Genomic DNA, 15,860 nt, shown 5'->3' on the forward strand with positions numbered 1-15,860 from the left:
ATAAACAGCCCACACTCCGTGGAAAATGAACTTCTGTCAATCAAAAATGTTATAGCAAGCCACACTGTCCCTTGCTTCTTTCATTTATTTAAGATTTTAATGCATGTACTACCCCACCCAATTCTAAAATTAAATGCAGTACAGCCCATTATCATTAAATAAATATATTCATGTTAACAGAAACCATAAAGTGCAAAAGTTAATGTGTTAACTTCTTGCTCTATGCAGCCGTCAGGCAAAAATTGCTACCTTCCCTAAAAAGGTGACAAAGCATAAAGCTAAACTGCCAGCAGGGGGCACAACAACACCATTAAACCCACAGGACAAACACAAGCATTGAGACGGTTTATACCAAACAATATACTTTATTTGTTGTCCAACACCACAGCCCAGCCTTAGGAAGTGGTTCAGTACCAAATTCAATGGAGTTACACATGACGATCATAAACAGGAGGGGCAGGGACAAGATGACATCCTATTAGCTTTTTTCTGTTTTAATAGTCATTTCTTTTCTACAAAAAAAAGCCCACCCTCCAGTAGCTCAGATGTTGTCAGCGCTGCACTGTATAGCTGTACACAGCCACGCAATTAAAAAAAAATATTTTCAACGTATTCCGCAGTGGTGGCGAACAGCGAAAGCCTGACTGCAGTCCTCGTCAGATAGACACAGACACGCAGACGGTAGCCCGAGCACCACTGCAGAATTGAGTGCTGGTTACAGGGACCTAAAATGTCCCCACCCCTCACAGTCACCCAGACCAGCTTACAGAAGTTTTTCAAATGGGAACGGGAGACCACACTGCATACATCTGATTACTGCTCCTACTGACTGTCAAAGTGTTCTCCTCTACAATAAAAAAAGGAGAAAAGAAAAACACTTTATTCTTTACAGTTAATTCTTGTTTGTGCTTTTTTAATAATACTATGATCTGTATGAGGTCTTAGTTTGGTTTTATCATACACTGGAGTAGCGAAGAAAATTAAATTTAAAATATTCTGTACGCCCCACAGTACACAGTATTTTGCGGCGGTGTCGTGTCACGCATTGGCCACGGGTGACCACCTCAATCCCCCCTTTACAAATGAAGATGAAAAAACTATAGAAACCACTGGTAGAATCCCTTTAACAACACAAGTACAGTACACACATACAAAGAGCATTTCCTGTCTGGAGGGAAGTGATGCAATGAGATGTAAACATATAGCCAAGACGGTGCACCTTGTAACAAAATGTTCCTTGACTTTTCCGTTTGTTCTTTTAGTTCGTTTTTTTCAACAGTCTCAGTTTCCACCCATATATAAAAGTACAGCAACACTTCTAGACTTTCATACTTGGTTTGCTGTGGGCTTTATATGTGGCGACATATCCACAATATCAAGCGAATATCCTTGACATTACTTAGTCTTGTAAATTCCATATACATTCCCAAGTTTCCAAAAAGCCTATTCCAGGTCCAATGATGAGGTAAGCACACTTGGCCTCTCTCACACTTCCGCCTGTTAAATGATATTACCCACTGGAAAGAATTCCCTGTGAACACATCCATGAGTATATGACAGCTGTCTATCACTGTGTAAGGTATAAACCTTGTTGTACCCAGGTGTGTATGTGCACTGAAAATGTCCAGGTTTCCACATCTCTCTACGTTCCTTGTTGTTTTTCTTTATGAAGGTGTTTTTATTTCACAGGTTAAACAGTTTTGATTGTATGTAACTATAGTGGAGGCTCAAAACATTATATTCCCAGGGTTTCCAGGGCCAGGATTAAATCCCATGCCCATATCAGCTGCCATTCCTCGAGGCCTCATCTGAGAAGGCATCATCATAGTCTGCTGAGGCCCACTCATCCCTTGTAGTGACATCATCATATTGGGAGAGCCCACAGGGCCAGGGTGGTTGTACATCGGCCTTTCCTTTCCCTGCATCATTCCAGGGCCTCCCATCATTCCTGGCTGCTGCCCAGGAGACAACATCCTGTGCTGCGGCCCCATCATACCCTGACTCATGAAACCGGGGGGCCTCATGAGGTTATGGCCTGGATTACCCATGGGCATGTCCTGTGGTCCCATGTGTCCAGGGCCTGGAGGGCCCCCCATTCCCTGCATGGGGTGGCCCATCCTTGGGTTGCCCTCACCCATTATCCCCTGCATTTGAGGAAAGCCAGGTGGGACGGACGGGTGGGGTGGCTTCCCAATGGGGGCGTCCCCACCGCGAGGGAAGTAGGACAAAGTCTGGCTGGGCTTCTCAGAAGGAATAATTCGAGAAAGATCAAACTCGGGGATACCTGACGCACCTGGTCGCATCACCTCATGTAGATCTGAATCATTAAAGACACCGGGCATGTTATTAAACTCCTGGCCTCCTGGAGTGTTAGGTTTGCACATAACCGGCTCTCCACCAGGCCCGTGAGGCATACTGCCCATCCTGCCAAGTGGGCCTCCTTCTCCCTGGAAACCTATCCCATGTGGGAAACCGCTCTGGGGCCCAGGACCGTTGTGAGGGAAGGGGATCTGCTGCGGCGGCGACTGCCCTGGGGGGAAGCCCTGCCCTCGATGAGGAAGACCCATGCGTCCCTGTGACATCATCTGGTTGTTGCCCATGCCAGGATCTTGGGAAATAGGGTTCATCATCATACCATGAGGCATCATGCCTGGGCCCATAGGTCCACCATGAGGAGGCATATTTGGGCCCATGGGGTTAGGCGAGGGCATCTGGTTTGGCATACCATGTGAAAGTGGCTGGGAGCCCATAGTGTTCATTCCCATCGGGCTGAGGGAAGGCATGGGGCCAGAAGAGTTGGGCGTCATCATTCGAGGATGTCCTGGGTGATGGTTTGCAACCATTCCTGCAAATGGATAATAAAAGATATTGTGCTTTTCAGCAAATGATCTAGGAAATTACATTTTTTTATTCCTATGCAAACCATCTCTTACCAGACATGCTGTTGTTCATAGATGGCAGGTTGGGAGATCGAGCAGGCGGCGAGTCATCATCGGAGCTGGCCACAGTTTTGATTGCATCATGGTAGAGGGGTGTAGAGCTTGGCATGGCAAACTTGGACATGCGGGACATCATGATGGAAAGTGGATTTTGGGATAGCGTTGGCTCTGGGGGCATGTTGTAGGGACTACTGGATGGAAGACTTCCTGGAACGTTGATGGAACCTGGTTGATTGGACGAATTACTGGATGGAGGAGCTGAAGGAGGATTACCACCTGGGAGGGGAAGTACAAGAAAGAAGACATAAGAAAGGAGGAGAGGAGTGAAGACCAGCATTTACCAATGACCGTTGGCAGCTCAAGGGCTGCACAAACACAATAAAAAAAATTAATTGTAACCAAATAAAAAGCAACAGCCAATAGCTTATAGTTTTAGGCCACTAAACAAAGACTGCATCCACATCTATGTGAACAAAAAAATACAGAGATTGTTTTTCGTTTTACCTTGATCTACACCGCCCATCATATTTGGTGATGTCATACTAAGGGAAGGCTTGTTCTGAGGAATTCCTGGGCTTTGCATGGGTGGCTTGGGCGATGACGTCCAGCCTGGGGAGGGAGCAGGAAGCGAAGGAGACTTCATATGGACGGGTGATGCTCCTGCTGACCCCATCATGGGAGGAGACTTAATGGCTGCAGCTGCTGCTACTGCTGCAGCTGATGGCCCACTAAGCATGCCAGCCAGCTGGGATGGTGTCTGGGGAGACTTGAGGTTACCTGATGGTGAGCCCAGCATGGGTGACTGGACCTGCCGCAGTGTTGGCGACTTTAGTGGGTTGACATTCGGCGAGTTAGCGGGGCCAGACTGGACACTTAAGTCAGAGGGTTTACGACCTATATTTCTCTGGCCAGGTGGAGGCCCTGAGCTGTTGGGACCCTGATTGGGTGGTAAAGGAGGCATGTGACTGAGGCGACCATTCCCCCCAACATGACCTCTTTGGTCAGGGCCAAATGGGGGCTCGCCTCTGGGGCCCCTTTGATTACCAGGGCCTTGAGGACCCATGCCAGGAAACTGTCTATTGGGTCCCATGTTGAGGTCACCTGTGTGGGGCTGGTCAGGGAAAGGTGGCCCTTGCATCATTCTTTGCGGAGGTACCACATTCTCAGGCATTGGTAAACCACCTTGCCTCATCTTCATAATTTCCTCTGGACTAAGATTCATTTGTGGATCTCTCATTTTAGGAGGCATCATCTGAGGATTAGGCCCCATGTTCACATTGAGATTTCCAGGTCCCATGCCAAATTCACCCATGTCACGGCCGAGACCCTTTACAAACTCCATTCTCGATGAGGGGCTCATGGGACCATCACCAGGCATTCTTGGAAACATCATGCCACCCCCGTTTCCAGGCTCCATGGGTCTTTGGTTACCCATCATTCGGTTCATCTCCATCATCATGCCAGGTGGAAGCCCCATGCCTTGTTTATCACCCATACCTTGATGAAACATAGCCTCCTGTACAGACTGAGGATTGGGGAATCTTTCCACACGTCCACCTGGACCTACAAACATTCCCTGGCCAGGTGGAAACCCCCTCCCATCCCCCATCTTGGGCATATCGTCAGGCCAGTTCATTCCTTGTCTGGGCATGGCATTAGGCCCTCCTTCCATTTCAGGGTTCATCATTCCTGGGAAGCCAGGCATCCTCTGCATGTGTGGATGCATGCCTCTGGGGCCCATGCTCATCTGGTCAGGGAATGGTTCAGGCCCACCAGGGCCCCACACCTCTCCAGGATTCATCTGGTAGGGTGGCGGTGGGCCTCGCATCATCCCTCTAGGTCCACCCTGGTGAAGCATCATTTCTCCCATTGGTCTATGCTGCATGTGTTCCTGTTTGCGCTTTTTCTCCTCATAGAACTCCTGCTGCAGTTTTAGCCAGGCTATCTGCTCTGGTGTCATGTGGTCTCCATGCTCTCCACCAGGGCCTGGGTGCGAGTTCATAGGCCCTGGACCCTGAGGACCAGGTCCAAGGTCATCTGGGGAAAAGGGCATGTCTCTAGGACCTGGCGGACCAAAGGGGGGTCCATCAGGACGTGGCCCTCCTGGGCCACCAGGTTTCCCAAGACTTTGTGACTGGGCCATCATGGCTTGAAGAGGTCCTTGTTCTAGTTTCTTGGACATTCCTTCTATCATTGCAGCATTGGGTGGAAGTCCACCCATGTTTCCTTGGCCCATGGAAGCCATGTCTTTGTCATCTGGGAAGAGCATGCGCTGTATATCACGCAGAGTCTGTAAGGAGCGCTCCCGATGCTCTAGTTGCTCTTGAGAAAGACCCTCAGAGTTGTCCCCCATGCTAGACATGATCTCATGAGCCAGCTGCTGGTGGTGTTGAGCTGTAAGCTTAGCATCTGCTCCCTTCGGCAGATCTAGGGATGGGAAGCTCTGTTGAGGGCCTGCGTTGGGAGGCTGGTTAGAGGCCTGACTACCAGGTGTACCAGCAGAATTGCTACCATCTTGGGATCCGGCACCATCTTGCGGGCTACTGCTAGGGAGGCTCTTAGAGTCCATACCCCCTGAAGGTGCGCTGTCTGAAGGAAGGCTAGATGGTTTGGCCCCCTGATTTGACTGCTGAGGTTGGGTGGGTTGCGCTTGAGGTTGTTGCTGCTGGCCTGACTGCGCTACTTTAGAGGCTGCTTGGTGGTTCTGGTCACTGGAGTGAGATGAGGGCTGTTGCTGGGAGGATACTCCCTGCTGTTTTGTGTCGTTTCTTAAGGAGCCAATCTGATTGTTCTGAAACGAAATAAAAATAGGTTACTTTTATGCAAATTGACATTAAGTTGCACTCACCAAATGTAGCGCTTTCTTTTTTTCTTACCAGAGGTGGCTGGGGCTTTCCACCCTTGCCGTTAGAGATATTATTCATGTGATAATTAATTATGTTGTCTACATGCCCTGTTATGACCGCATCTGCTGCCCTGAAATAGAAAAAAAACAATGTTTAAAATTTTGCATAATTGCTATTGATGAAGAACATGGTTATATATTAAAACTGATTTATCCCCCAACACTTGGAATGTGACAATGCAGATCATTGCTATGAAAAGATGAACAAACACTAGACTTTAGACTGACGGAAGAGCAGCAATGGCACCACTGTGGGAGACTCTCCTTATGGCCACAGCGTGTCTGACAGAGTTTCTGACACAGCCGGTCACTATTATTTGGCATCCCACAGTCTGCCATCTGAAGGTCTCTCTAGTTTAGCCAAACGTGTTGCTTTCAGTGCTCAAACACTTTGTCTTTAACCACTTCTACAGTTTTTATTAGCCCATCAAAGAAGAGAATGGGCCTCAGTAATAGAAAAGGAGAACGAGAGGGGAGAAAGAAAGGCTTTCCCTTGTTAAGACTGACAAAAACATGGCACGTCTGCATTTCAGCAGTGTATCTTCACGTTGACATAAAACTTAACATAAATGTTTTGGTTTTATACTGAACAAGTTCCTAGTGCATGTTATTTGAAGAATAAGAAGTTCTCGTTGTTTTCGTCAAATAGCTTTTTAGGCATTGTTGTAGGAACCTCGCATTTGCTCTGGCTCGGTATGCACGTATGCGATGGCCACTTGTCATCATCCAATTATTTCTGGATGAATAAAACCTTGCAAAGTCTTGCACTACAGTGTTTTCATCCCTTTACTCATTTTTTTTTCTTCTGTTTTATAACATTACAAAGCATTTCCTAACAACTCTAATATGATAACAAGCACAGCTGATAAATAAAGTGAAATATTTACTTGTTGGCCATCTCTGTGGTGAAGACGTAAACAACCTTTGACCCAGGCTTCTGCCCACTCCCCAGTTCAGACGCTGCACTCTGTCCTCCAACTGTATTGTGGGTAGGCGTGGAGGCAGAAAGAGAGCCTGGATCTGGCTTGATATCTGTAGAGTTACAATCTGTGCAAGAAAACATAAAAGATTAAAGATTAGATCGTCACAGACCACCGGTTACAACACGGTGCGTATTACCATTCCTATTTGGAATATTGTTTCCTGCAGTACATTCCGATCCTTTTTGATTGACCGTAGCATGCAGCGAACTGTTTTTGCAGCAAAATGATTTCTTAATATGACTAAGGCCATTTGCAAACAATATTTATTAAGGTGCTTTTGTCTTTGAAATACTGTAAAACACTGTACATTCTTGATGCATAATTTGGATCATGCATATTGAATTTGTGCAGCTATGCTACAATATCATTAGGATTTTCATACATTACGATCCAATAAAGAATCTTGCTCTTTAGAGGCAATGCATTTTTTTGTAAAAACAAAGCAAAACGTACTGAAGAATCCTGTGTCATCTTCATCACTCTCTCCTCCTGAACACCAATCTGCACCACTGTAAGGCAACCGTCGCTCTCCGACACATAACCTTTTCGCTCTACTGCCTAGTTCTTCAGAAAGACACAAGAGAGAGGAAAAGATTAGTGACGTTCATGAGATGGTCACAAGATGCATTTACGGGTGGTATTATAAATTAACATATTGTTTAGCATACAAAGTCTTTTCTTCACACATTTTAAATTGTTCTACTTTCTCAAGATGCAATATTGCAATAGAAACTTTCCCATCCAGAACAGTATTTTAAGCAGAAAGAGAAAGAATTCCCTGGCAGAATAGAATGCCGTTTCATTTCATCATCACTTTTCCAGTGTGATTAGATTTTTCAAAACCACAAACAACGCTAGCTCAACCTGAAGCTAGAACGCTTCCCTAAAAGAACACATACATCTGGGAGACGTCTATATGATGTCTGCAAGATGTATTTTTATAATTGTTTGCTCATCAGCAATACATTCCTGCCGATGTCATATGGATATTTAGAAGATGTCTTTATAAATAATAAACATCTTAATTTATGTAAAACTATTTTTTCTAAGACGTTTATCAAATGTGACGTTTTCCAGATCTCCAGATCTTTAGCAGACATCTTACAGACGTACCTGTGCTATCTGGGTTACTACAAACAAAACATCTGCTTTGTAAACTCTGCCGATAAAACTGCAGTCAGTTTAAGCAGGCCAATAGAATGATGCACACCGCCGATGTTAATGTCTATAATCGTGGTTAGTTCCCAGACCACAAAGTCGAGGCACAGTGGGGTCAAAAGGGATAACAAGACTTCCTGTGTACAGACAACACTCAAACAAACCGCAAACTCTCAACAGCTTGAACAAACACGCACACAAACAAAAAGTTGTCTCTTTGTGAGCATAAAAGCACATTGGTACCCAAGAGGAAACCAAACAGGTTTGTGCTCCTCAGTCACGCACACCGAAAATAAGGAAATAAACTGGATGAGCTTTGTACACAAACAACAAGCATTGCATTAATGTCGTCACAACAAACTAGTCAAGTTTTCTCAAATGTAAATCTCTAGCTTTTCAGTAGCGGTAAGAACTAACAACAGAAGTGTCGTGATCTTTTCTCTGATAACATTTAAGCAAAGTGGTTTGTGTGGTGTTTCCAATCAGATGTTTAGAATCAGACCTAGTGATGTGAATGAATCACTCGAGCTGGTTTTCAATGAAGTCTGGAATGGTTTAAGAATCAAGAGTGCTTTCTCAACCAGAAAAATAGTAACAGGATACTGATATGATATGAAACAAAACATTTACCTCCAGATCAATTAAAACCAAACATGCAAATGCATCATATCATTTGGTTTTTAAGTCTAACACACCTGCACATTCTGCTTATGAATGACTCTGATTTTCCAGGCAAAACACTAAGAGAACATATAAACACTTGAGGTTCCAAGCAAAAGAATATCAAAACGGTACACAGAAGCACTTAAAGAGATAGTTTAGCCGGCATAAATAAAAAATAATGTTATTTTGAGAAATGTCTCAGTGGTTTTGTGTTCATAGAATGGAAGTCAATGGGGGCCAGTGTTGTTTGTTTAACAACGTGCCTACAACCGAACCCCGGTCCCCGTGAGACAACAGCTAATGCATACGTGCCTGGGCTACCGCTCTGACAGAGAAAGATTTTTAAACGTTACAAATTAAAATGGATTTGTCTCACACTAATGCAAAGCCATAAATAAACCAGAAAGGGTCCATCAGCCTTGTCAAACACAAACAGAGGTTCCCCTTTCCGCAGGACAGATGGTACGTTCCCAAACCAGGTTTTTAAAGTGATTCTCCCACTAGGAGACGTGCAGGGGTGTGGATGTCTTTATGCGCCACTTCAGCCTTTAGTGCAACCCTGAAGTGGCGTGTGAACATGGATAAACACGCGCACACGACAGAAAGAGTGAAAATGTATGACCCTTGGGATATGTTGTGTGCTTGAAGACTGGGCCATTAAAGGGCATTCCAAAAACCAAGCCTGATGTATAAACGTTGCGCATGTACAAAACAGGCACTGAAACGTCCACACACAACTTTCCGTTCACATAGCAGGATTTAACAAAAAAAATTGGTGTACATGTGTGCACATCCCGCAGACACTTAGAATATTTTTAAAGGGATAGTCCACCCAAAAACGAAAATTCTTACATCATTTACTTGCCCTCTGGTTGTTTCAAACCTGTATAAATTTCTTTGTTCTGTTGAACACAAAGATATTTTGATAAGATTTTGGAAAATTTCAGTTCTGGGACATCATCCACTACCACAGTAGAAAAAAATATACTGTATATTTTTTGTTCTGTTGAACATTTTTTTAATTTAGGAAAACAGACCGTTCTGGAGCACCTTTTACTATCATTTATTTTTTCCTACTATGGTAGTCAATGATGTTCCAGAGCTAAACATAGCTAACATTCTTCCAAATATCTTTCTCTATGTTCATCAGAACAAAGTAATTTATACAGTTATGAAATTACATGAGGGTGAGTAAATGATTGCAGAATTTTCATTTTTGGGTGAACTATTCCTTTTAAAAAATCTGGGCACTGGCAATTTTTTAATCATTTTCACAAAACTTTGATGGCCCCCAGAAAACGTTTCTCAGTATATTGAATGCAGAGAAAACGTGACAACCCTGAAAAAACTTATCAACGGTGGTTAAGCGCTGTGTTTAAATGCAAAGTTTAAACATGAGGACCCAGATTACATGACAAAATGTGATTAAAGCACTGCAGAAAAGTAACAAATAATAACCAAAATAACATGGTGTTGTTTGTAAAAAATTAAAGTGATAGTTTAGAGAAGAATGAAAATTCTGTCATTAATACTCATCTTCATGTCATTCCACAACCGTAAGACTTTTGTTTATCTTGAGAAAAAACATTTACTCACCCTCTTGTCATTTCAAACCTGTGTGACTTTCTTTCGCAGAACACAAAATAAGATATTTTGAAGAATAACTGGCACCCACTCACTTGCATTGGTTTTATGTCCATACAATAGAAGTGAATATGTTTGGTTACCAACTTTCTTTAAAATATCTTCTTTTATGTTCTGCGGAGTACAATTCAGAATTTTTATTTTTGGGTGAACTACCACTTTAATTTGTGTTCTTGAGATGAATAAAGGTCTTGTGGAAAGGTTGTGGAATGACACAAGGGTAATTCATGAGAGAATTTACGTTCTTCTGTGATCTATCCCCTTTAAGATTATGGTGGTATGTTTCTTGAAGGCTCAAAGGTAACCTATTCAAACGAAACATCTATTCACTGCTAGAGCCAATGTATAACAGACTTCTCTGCCACAAGGTGAACATAATCTTCTACACAAATAGCTTCACATCAAGACGCCGCTCAATATAATTACCTGACCAAGACACTGGAGATGATTAAAACCACCCTATCCAAGAGGTCATCTAATAGCACATTATGAAGTCCTTTTTTCAATTAACGAGACATAGATAACCAGAGCCCAGATTCGACTTTTCTAGATCAAACAGCATTTTCACAATTGTTTTTTACCTTTCTGGTCCCCTTCGTTGCTGGGTGTTCCTGTATCCCTCTGTTCGAACGACTCCACAGAATTGCTTCTCTCTCTTTTAATCTTGCCTTTTGCTCCATTGCCTGAACTCAGGCCTTGTCCATTTTTGAGTCCCATACTTCCTATAGGGCCCTGGGGAACTTTGGGGGTGTGGCTTCCACTCTGCGACTTGGGGTCACAAGGAGAGGGCTGAGATTGGCTGCCGGCACCCCCCTGCTTTCCCTGGTTGGGCAGTTTGGAGTCCATCTGTGCAGCGCTGGAGGGGGACATCACGGGTGGCGACCTCACCATGGCCTCCTGCTTGGATTTCGGACTGCTGTGAAACAGAAAGATACGGTCAAGATCTAAATCAAGCTAGAAGCTACTATAAAGGCTGAGGCTGTGTGTCTTGGAAGCACGCCAGGTTTTAGTCAAGATATCTTGACAGATCTTGATGGGTCATTCATTCACCTTTGTATTCATTCAGAACTTGTATATGATTATTTTGTCTGTGAAACACATTCTTTAAGGTACCATTTGCTTTTAAACAGCCTTATAACAATGAGTCTTGTGAAACGAACTACACAATCGATCTGACTTTCTGGCATTTCAACTGCTTTTCCACCGATCGTCAACGTGCCTCGCTGTAGAAAATACACGCCAAAACATGCAGACCAGACTGAAGAAAACCTAGACAGCCGAGTCATATTTGCACCGTTTGCAGCTGACGGAGCAATTGTGGCAACCACACCCTGAAACCATGCCATTGAATAACAGGAGGGAAATCTTGACGCGTATCGTTGACGTAATTACAGCACTTTCGGCGACCTAATGTCCTTGCCCTGCTCTCTGTTGACAAAGTGCCAAGTTAATATTTAATCAAAACTCGTCAAACCAGATCTCCTGCACGCTAGCCCTCATCCCTAACCAAAGCCGTGGGTCTGCGGAGACTGGTTACCTAGAAACAATTCAACGCCAATGGGATGAGGGCTGGATGGTTGGAGGTCACATGTGAACGTCGGCTTATATTCCATATACAATGACAACATACTGAATAAATCCAAATGAGGAATTACATTAGTGTTCAAGTTCCCAACAACCCTGCTTAGAAAAACTGCTCCATGGGTCGTCATTAGGATATATGCCATTGTGCTCCCTGAAGGACTCCCAGGAGCACCAGCATTGGTTAATTAACCAACTCAAGAATAGCGAGTCATCGACGGCAGCCATTTTGGATCTGATGTCCAGCAGGGAGGGTGGGTTGCATAAGCTGCAGCTGAGGTGAACAGAAGTGGGTCAGTTTCTCATATGGTCAATGAGGTTCTGGAAGCTCTCCAGGTCCATTCTGCCTTCAGGGCACAGCTACCCCGCTACTTTAGCATGCGCTGGTTTCCAGTCCGCGAGAGACCATAAGCGTAGGAATTGCGAGTAAATGGACAGCAAATGATTTGCCGATGTTGTGGATCTTTATTAAAGAGATATTACAACATCAAGTCCTCATGCGCTTTTAATGGTTTAATATACATGTAAGAGGTAGTAATGTTCACAATTAATCCGCAATCCCAGTGAGGGCTGCAACTAACAATTTGGTACTCGATTAATAATCTGTTGATTATTTCTTAAATTTATTGTCTGAAGAAGACTATAATTTCTGTAATTTATTGAAATAACTGCTGTGAAGTGCACTTGGGAAACTCGTACCGCAGAGTGAGCATTGGTTATCACGACATGTAACGTTTTCCAGTTAGAAAACAAAATGGAAGTAGCGTAAATCAAACAAAACAGCGAAGAGGTTTCTTGCGGATTTTTTGGCCACATTAATTTATACACCGATAGAGTAGCCCATTACTAAAATCATGGAAATCCTAGTATTTTCTTCCCATCACGTTTACTAGCGGTATGGCCAATAACCGTGATATAAAAAACCACGATTACCGATATCGTCTTAATTCTACACATATAATAATATCGTAAATAGTTCAGCCCCCATGTAAAGTTTTACCCGGCGAGTCACAATGGCTCCAAACTCTCTCTCTCTGTATCTCTAGACTTGTATTTTAAGTGAAAAACACACAACACAACAAATTAACGATAAATTTGACTGACTGCATAAAAACATCTCCGAATACTTATATCACTATAATGTCGTTGTTGTGAATTCTTTTAGTCACGATAATCATGCAGCAAAAATGTAATATTTTAACAGGCCTAACTTGTGGTTTTCATAAGCGGTTCCATACGTCACACATTTAAAATGAATAAAATAAATTTGAAATAATTTGGCAAAATCGTTCATACCATTGACAACACTCTTACTTTCCATCATGTTGGAAATCAACACATCTTGTACGGCATCACAACTCGGCGACACGTTTATAATGCAGTATTCAAGTTTCCCACTTGTAAATATGACTTGTACTTCGAAACTTGTATCTACAGTATAATATTCTGACTTGAAGGCAGCATTAATTCACAAGCTGTCCTTGCAACAATGTGCAAACTGCACAGTCACCAACAGAGGTTTGCTGACTCTGAATCAGTAATGATGTTTCTCATCAACTATTTGATCAATTAGCTGCCGCAACCCTAAAGTAAACTTTGTGTATTTCTAAGCAAATTACATTAAATATCATAAACAAGGCACTTATGGGACAGTTCATACAGAAACGCACACGTTTTCCTCACCTCTGAGTGTTAGCCGATGGAGAGTTCCTCACTTTGGGATTGCTGGAATGCATTGACGTCAGTCCCGGGGCGACAGAAGCAGGAGCAGTAGAGTGCTGGTGTGGACTGGGCGTATGTCTGTGGGAGTGCGTATGAGTGGTGGTGGGCGTAGTTTTAGCCCGGGCGCTCCGGGGCCCGGCGTTGGGGGTTGCGACAGGGCTGCTGCAGTCCCGGCCCTCCTCTTGTCGTTCTTTGGCCCTCTCCTTCCTGCCCGAAGCGTTTCCTGCGGTTCCAGTAGCTGCGGTGGTTGCCGAGGCCGTCGCGGTGCCTGCTGCTGTTGGTCTCTCCTCCTGCACCTCCAGCATTCTCTGTGTGGGCTTGTCTGGAGTCTCCCCGAGGAGCCCTCACAGCCCCTGGCCACACTACGCACAAAAACAAACAAACATGGTTTTGTTTAGAACAACGAGAGACGGCGTAGTTTACGTTTGATTTTAATAAAAGTATAAGAGACAAGGTAAAGGGATAGTATGCCCAAAAATAAACTTTATTCACCCTCATGTCATACAAAACATGTATGAGACTCTTTATAAGATATTCTGAGAAAATGGTTTTGTGCCCATACACTTGAGGTCAATGGGGACCAATGTTGTTTGGATACCAACATTCTTCGAAATATCTTTTTTATTCTGCCAAAGAAAGTCATACACGTTCAAAATGACATGAGAGTAAATAAATGGAAGAATGTTCTTTCTGGGCTATCCAGAAAAAAACATTAAAACGATCAAAATACACAACATCCGGAAAGATCTGTTGTAACAGTCCCAATATTAGAAATGTTCATACACACAAAAACACAGTAACGCTTTGAGTCACATATTTACTTTTTGTGTGCAGACATGTTTTTATAAGAGCTCTGAATAAACAAAGACCATCCCAAACAAAACCAAGACAAGGTTCCTAAAAATACCGGTCAGACGGCGAACATAAAATCTGCACAACACTTCACAACATTGTGAAGTTCACCATAAGAAGGTGAGAAAATGTAAAACTGTGAATCTGCCAAGCAGTGGCCATCCTCCAAAACTGATTGGAAACTAAAATATACAAAATAAATCATATAATATCTTGCATGGAGGCGTGTGATAGATTTAACAGATTGCTGGATGATTCTGTAGTCATCACCAGACATCATATGGAGAAGCCCATTCACATGGATCTGTACGACACTCAAAATATGTATGCAAAAACAGAACAAGGAATGGAGAATAATTAGGGCTGTGCCGATAAACGATATCATATCGAATCGCGATAAAATGTATTTCAAAAACGATGATAAGCTATTGGCATTTTGACTCGATATGGATTAATCTTACAGTCTAACAGACAGCAGAAATAAACGCAACAATGCGTCAGCGTGCAGCTTTTATCGTGCGCGTCAAACTACAAAGTCCATTTCATACTGCACTTGGCAAAGAAAACTCGACATGAGGAGGAAAACATTACTGGAAGCGGAAACGAAAGTGAAACTAACCTCGAGTTGTCATCACGCGGTTTATCAAGTGTCTTATTTTTTTTCGCAATCGCCGGTTAAACAAAACAAACTTGAGGCGCAATTGCAAGCAAGTTACTTCGAAACTCAAGCACAAACGTTTTTATATCCATCGTTAACATACCTGCTAACATGAGCTGGTGCTTATGAAATAAACCAGCGCTGCCCTGTACAGATAAGAGATGTAATGAAGTGAGTTTGTGTGCACAATAAAATATTGACCCTTGTATGTAAGATGCTTGCATGATTAAAGAAATGTACTACAGTTTATGTGAGATGTCTTTTTGAAAGACTAAGGTTCACTGAATGCATTGAATGAATCCCACTACTCGAGCAAGACATTATTGCAGCGTTATGTATGTGCTCAGGTGCTGAGCCAATAGCGTTCGAATGTACACAGTAACGGAGCCCTTTCATTGGTTGAATGTACTGAATGAACACTCCCTTTACTTAACGAGTCAATTGAGTCAAAATGAGACTGAATGAACTGGTACATGTTGTTTATGGCCTAATATCCTCTGTGTTGCAACAGTGCATTAATTTAATTGAATTTTAACTGGATAAAGGTTAACTTTTGTTAATAAACTGTATTTAAAATAGATTCTTTTAATACAGTTTTTTAATTAAATATATATCGAAATAAATATCGTTATCGATCAATATAGAAAAAAACTATCGAGTTTACTTTTTTGCCATATCGCCCAGCCCTAAGAATAATTATTAGTCAAACACATCTTCATGCTAGAAATGGCCGCAGATGATCAATTGAGGTCCAA

At 43.0% G+C, this 15,860-nt stretch overlaps 1 protein-coding gene across 2 annotated transcripts in view; it reads right to left on the reverse strand.

The window, feature by feature from the left end:
* Positions 1 to 356: 356 nt before the first annotated feature.
* Positions 357 to 15,860, reverse strand: part of bcl9 (BCL9 transcription coactivator) — an 87,114-nt gene continuing 71,610 nt past the window's right edge. For both annotated transcript variants that reach the window (XM_057331334.1, XM_057331333.1), the window contains exons 4-11: positions 13,557 to 13,957; positions 10,874 to 11,208; positions 7,281 to 7,391; positions 6,732 to 6,891; positions 5,816 to 5,915; positions 3,444 to 5,730; positions 2,934 to 3,215; positions 357 to 2,845 (exon numbers count right to left, since the gene is read on the reverse strand). In XM_057331334.1, coding sequence (XP_057187317.1) covers positions 1,728 to 2,845; positions 2,934 to 3,215; positions 3,444 to 5,730; positions 5,816 to 5,915; positions 6,732 to 6,891; positions 7,281 to 7,391; positions 10,874 to 11,208; positions 13,557 to 13,900 — 4,737 coding nt within the window. In that variant the 5' untranslated portion in view covers positions 13,901 to 13,957 and the 3' untranslated portion in view covers positions 357 to 1,727. The remainder of the gene's footprint in view (positions 2,846 to 2,933; positions 3,216 to 3,443; positions 5,731 to 5,815; positions 5,916 to 6,731; positions 6,892 to 7,280; positions 7,392 to 10,873; positions 11,209 to 13,556; positions 13,958 to 15,860) is intronic.

The sequence above is a fragment of the Triplophysa rosa genome, linkage group LG4, assembly GCF_024868665.1.
Source record: "Triplophysa rosa linkage group LG4, Trosa_1v2, whole genome shotgun sequence".
Lineage (NCBI taxonomy): Eukaryota > Metazoa > Chordata > Actinopteri > Cypriniformes > Nemacheilidae > Triplophysa > Triplophysa rosa.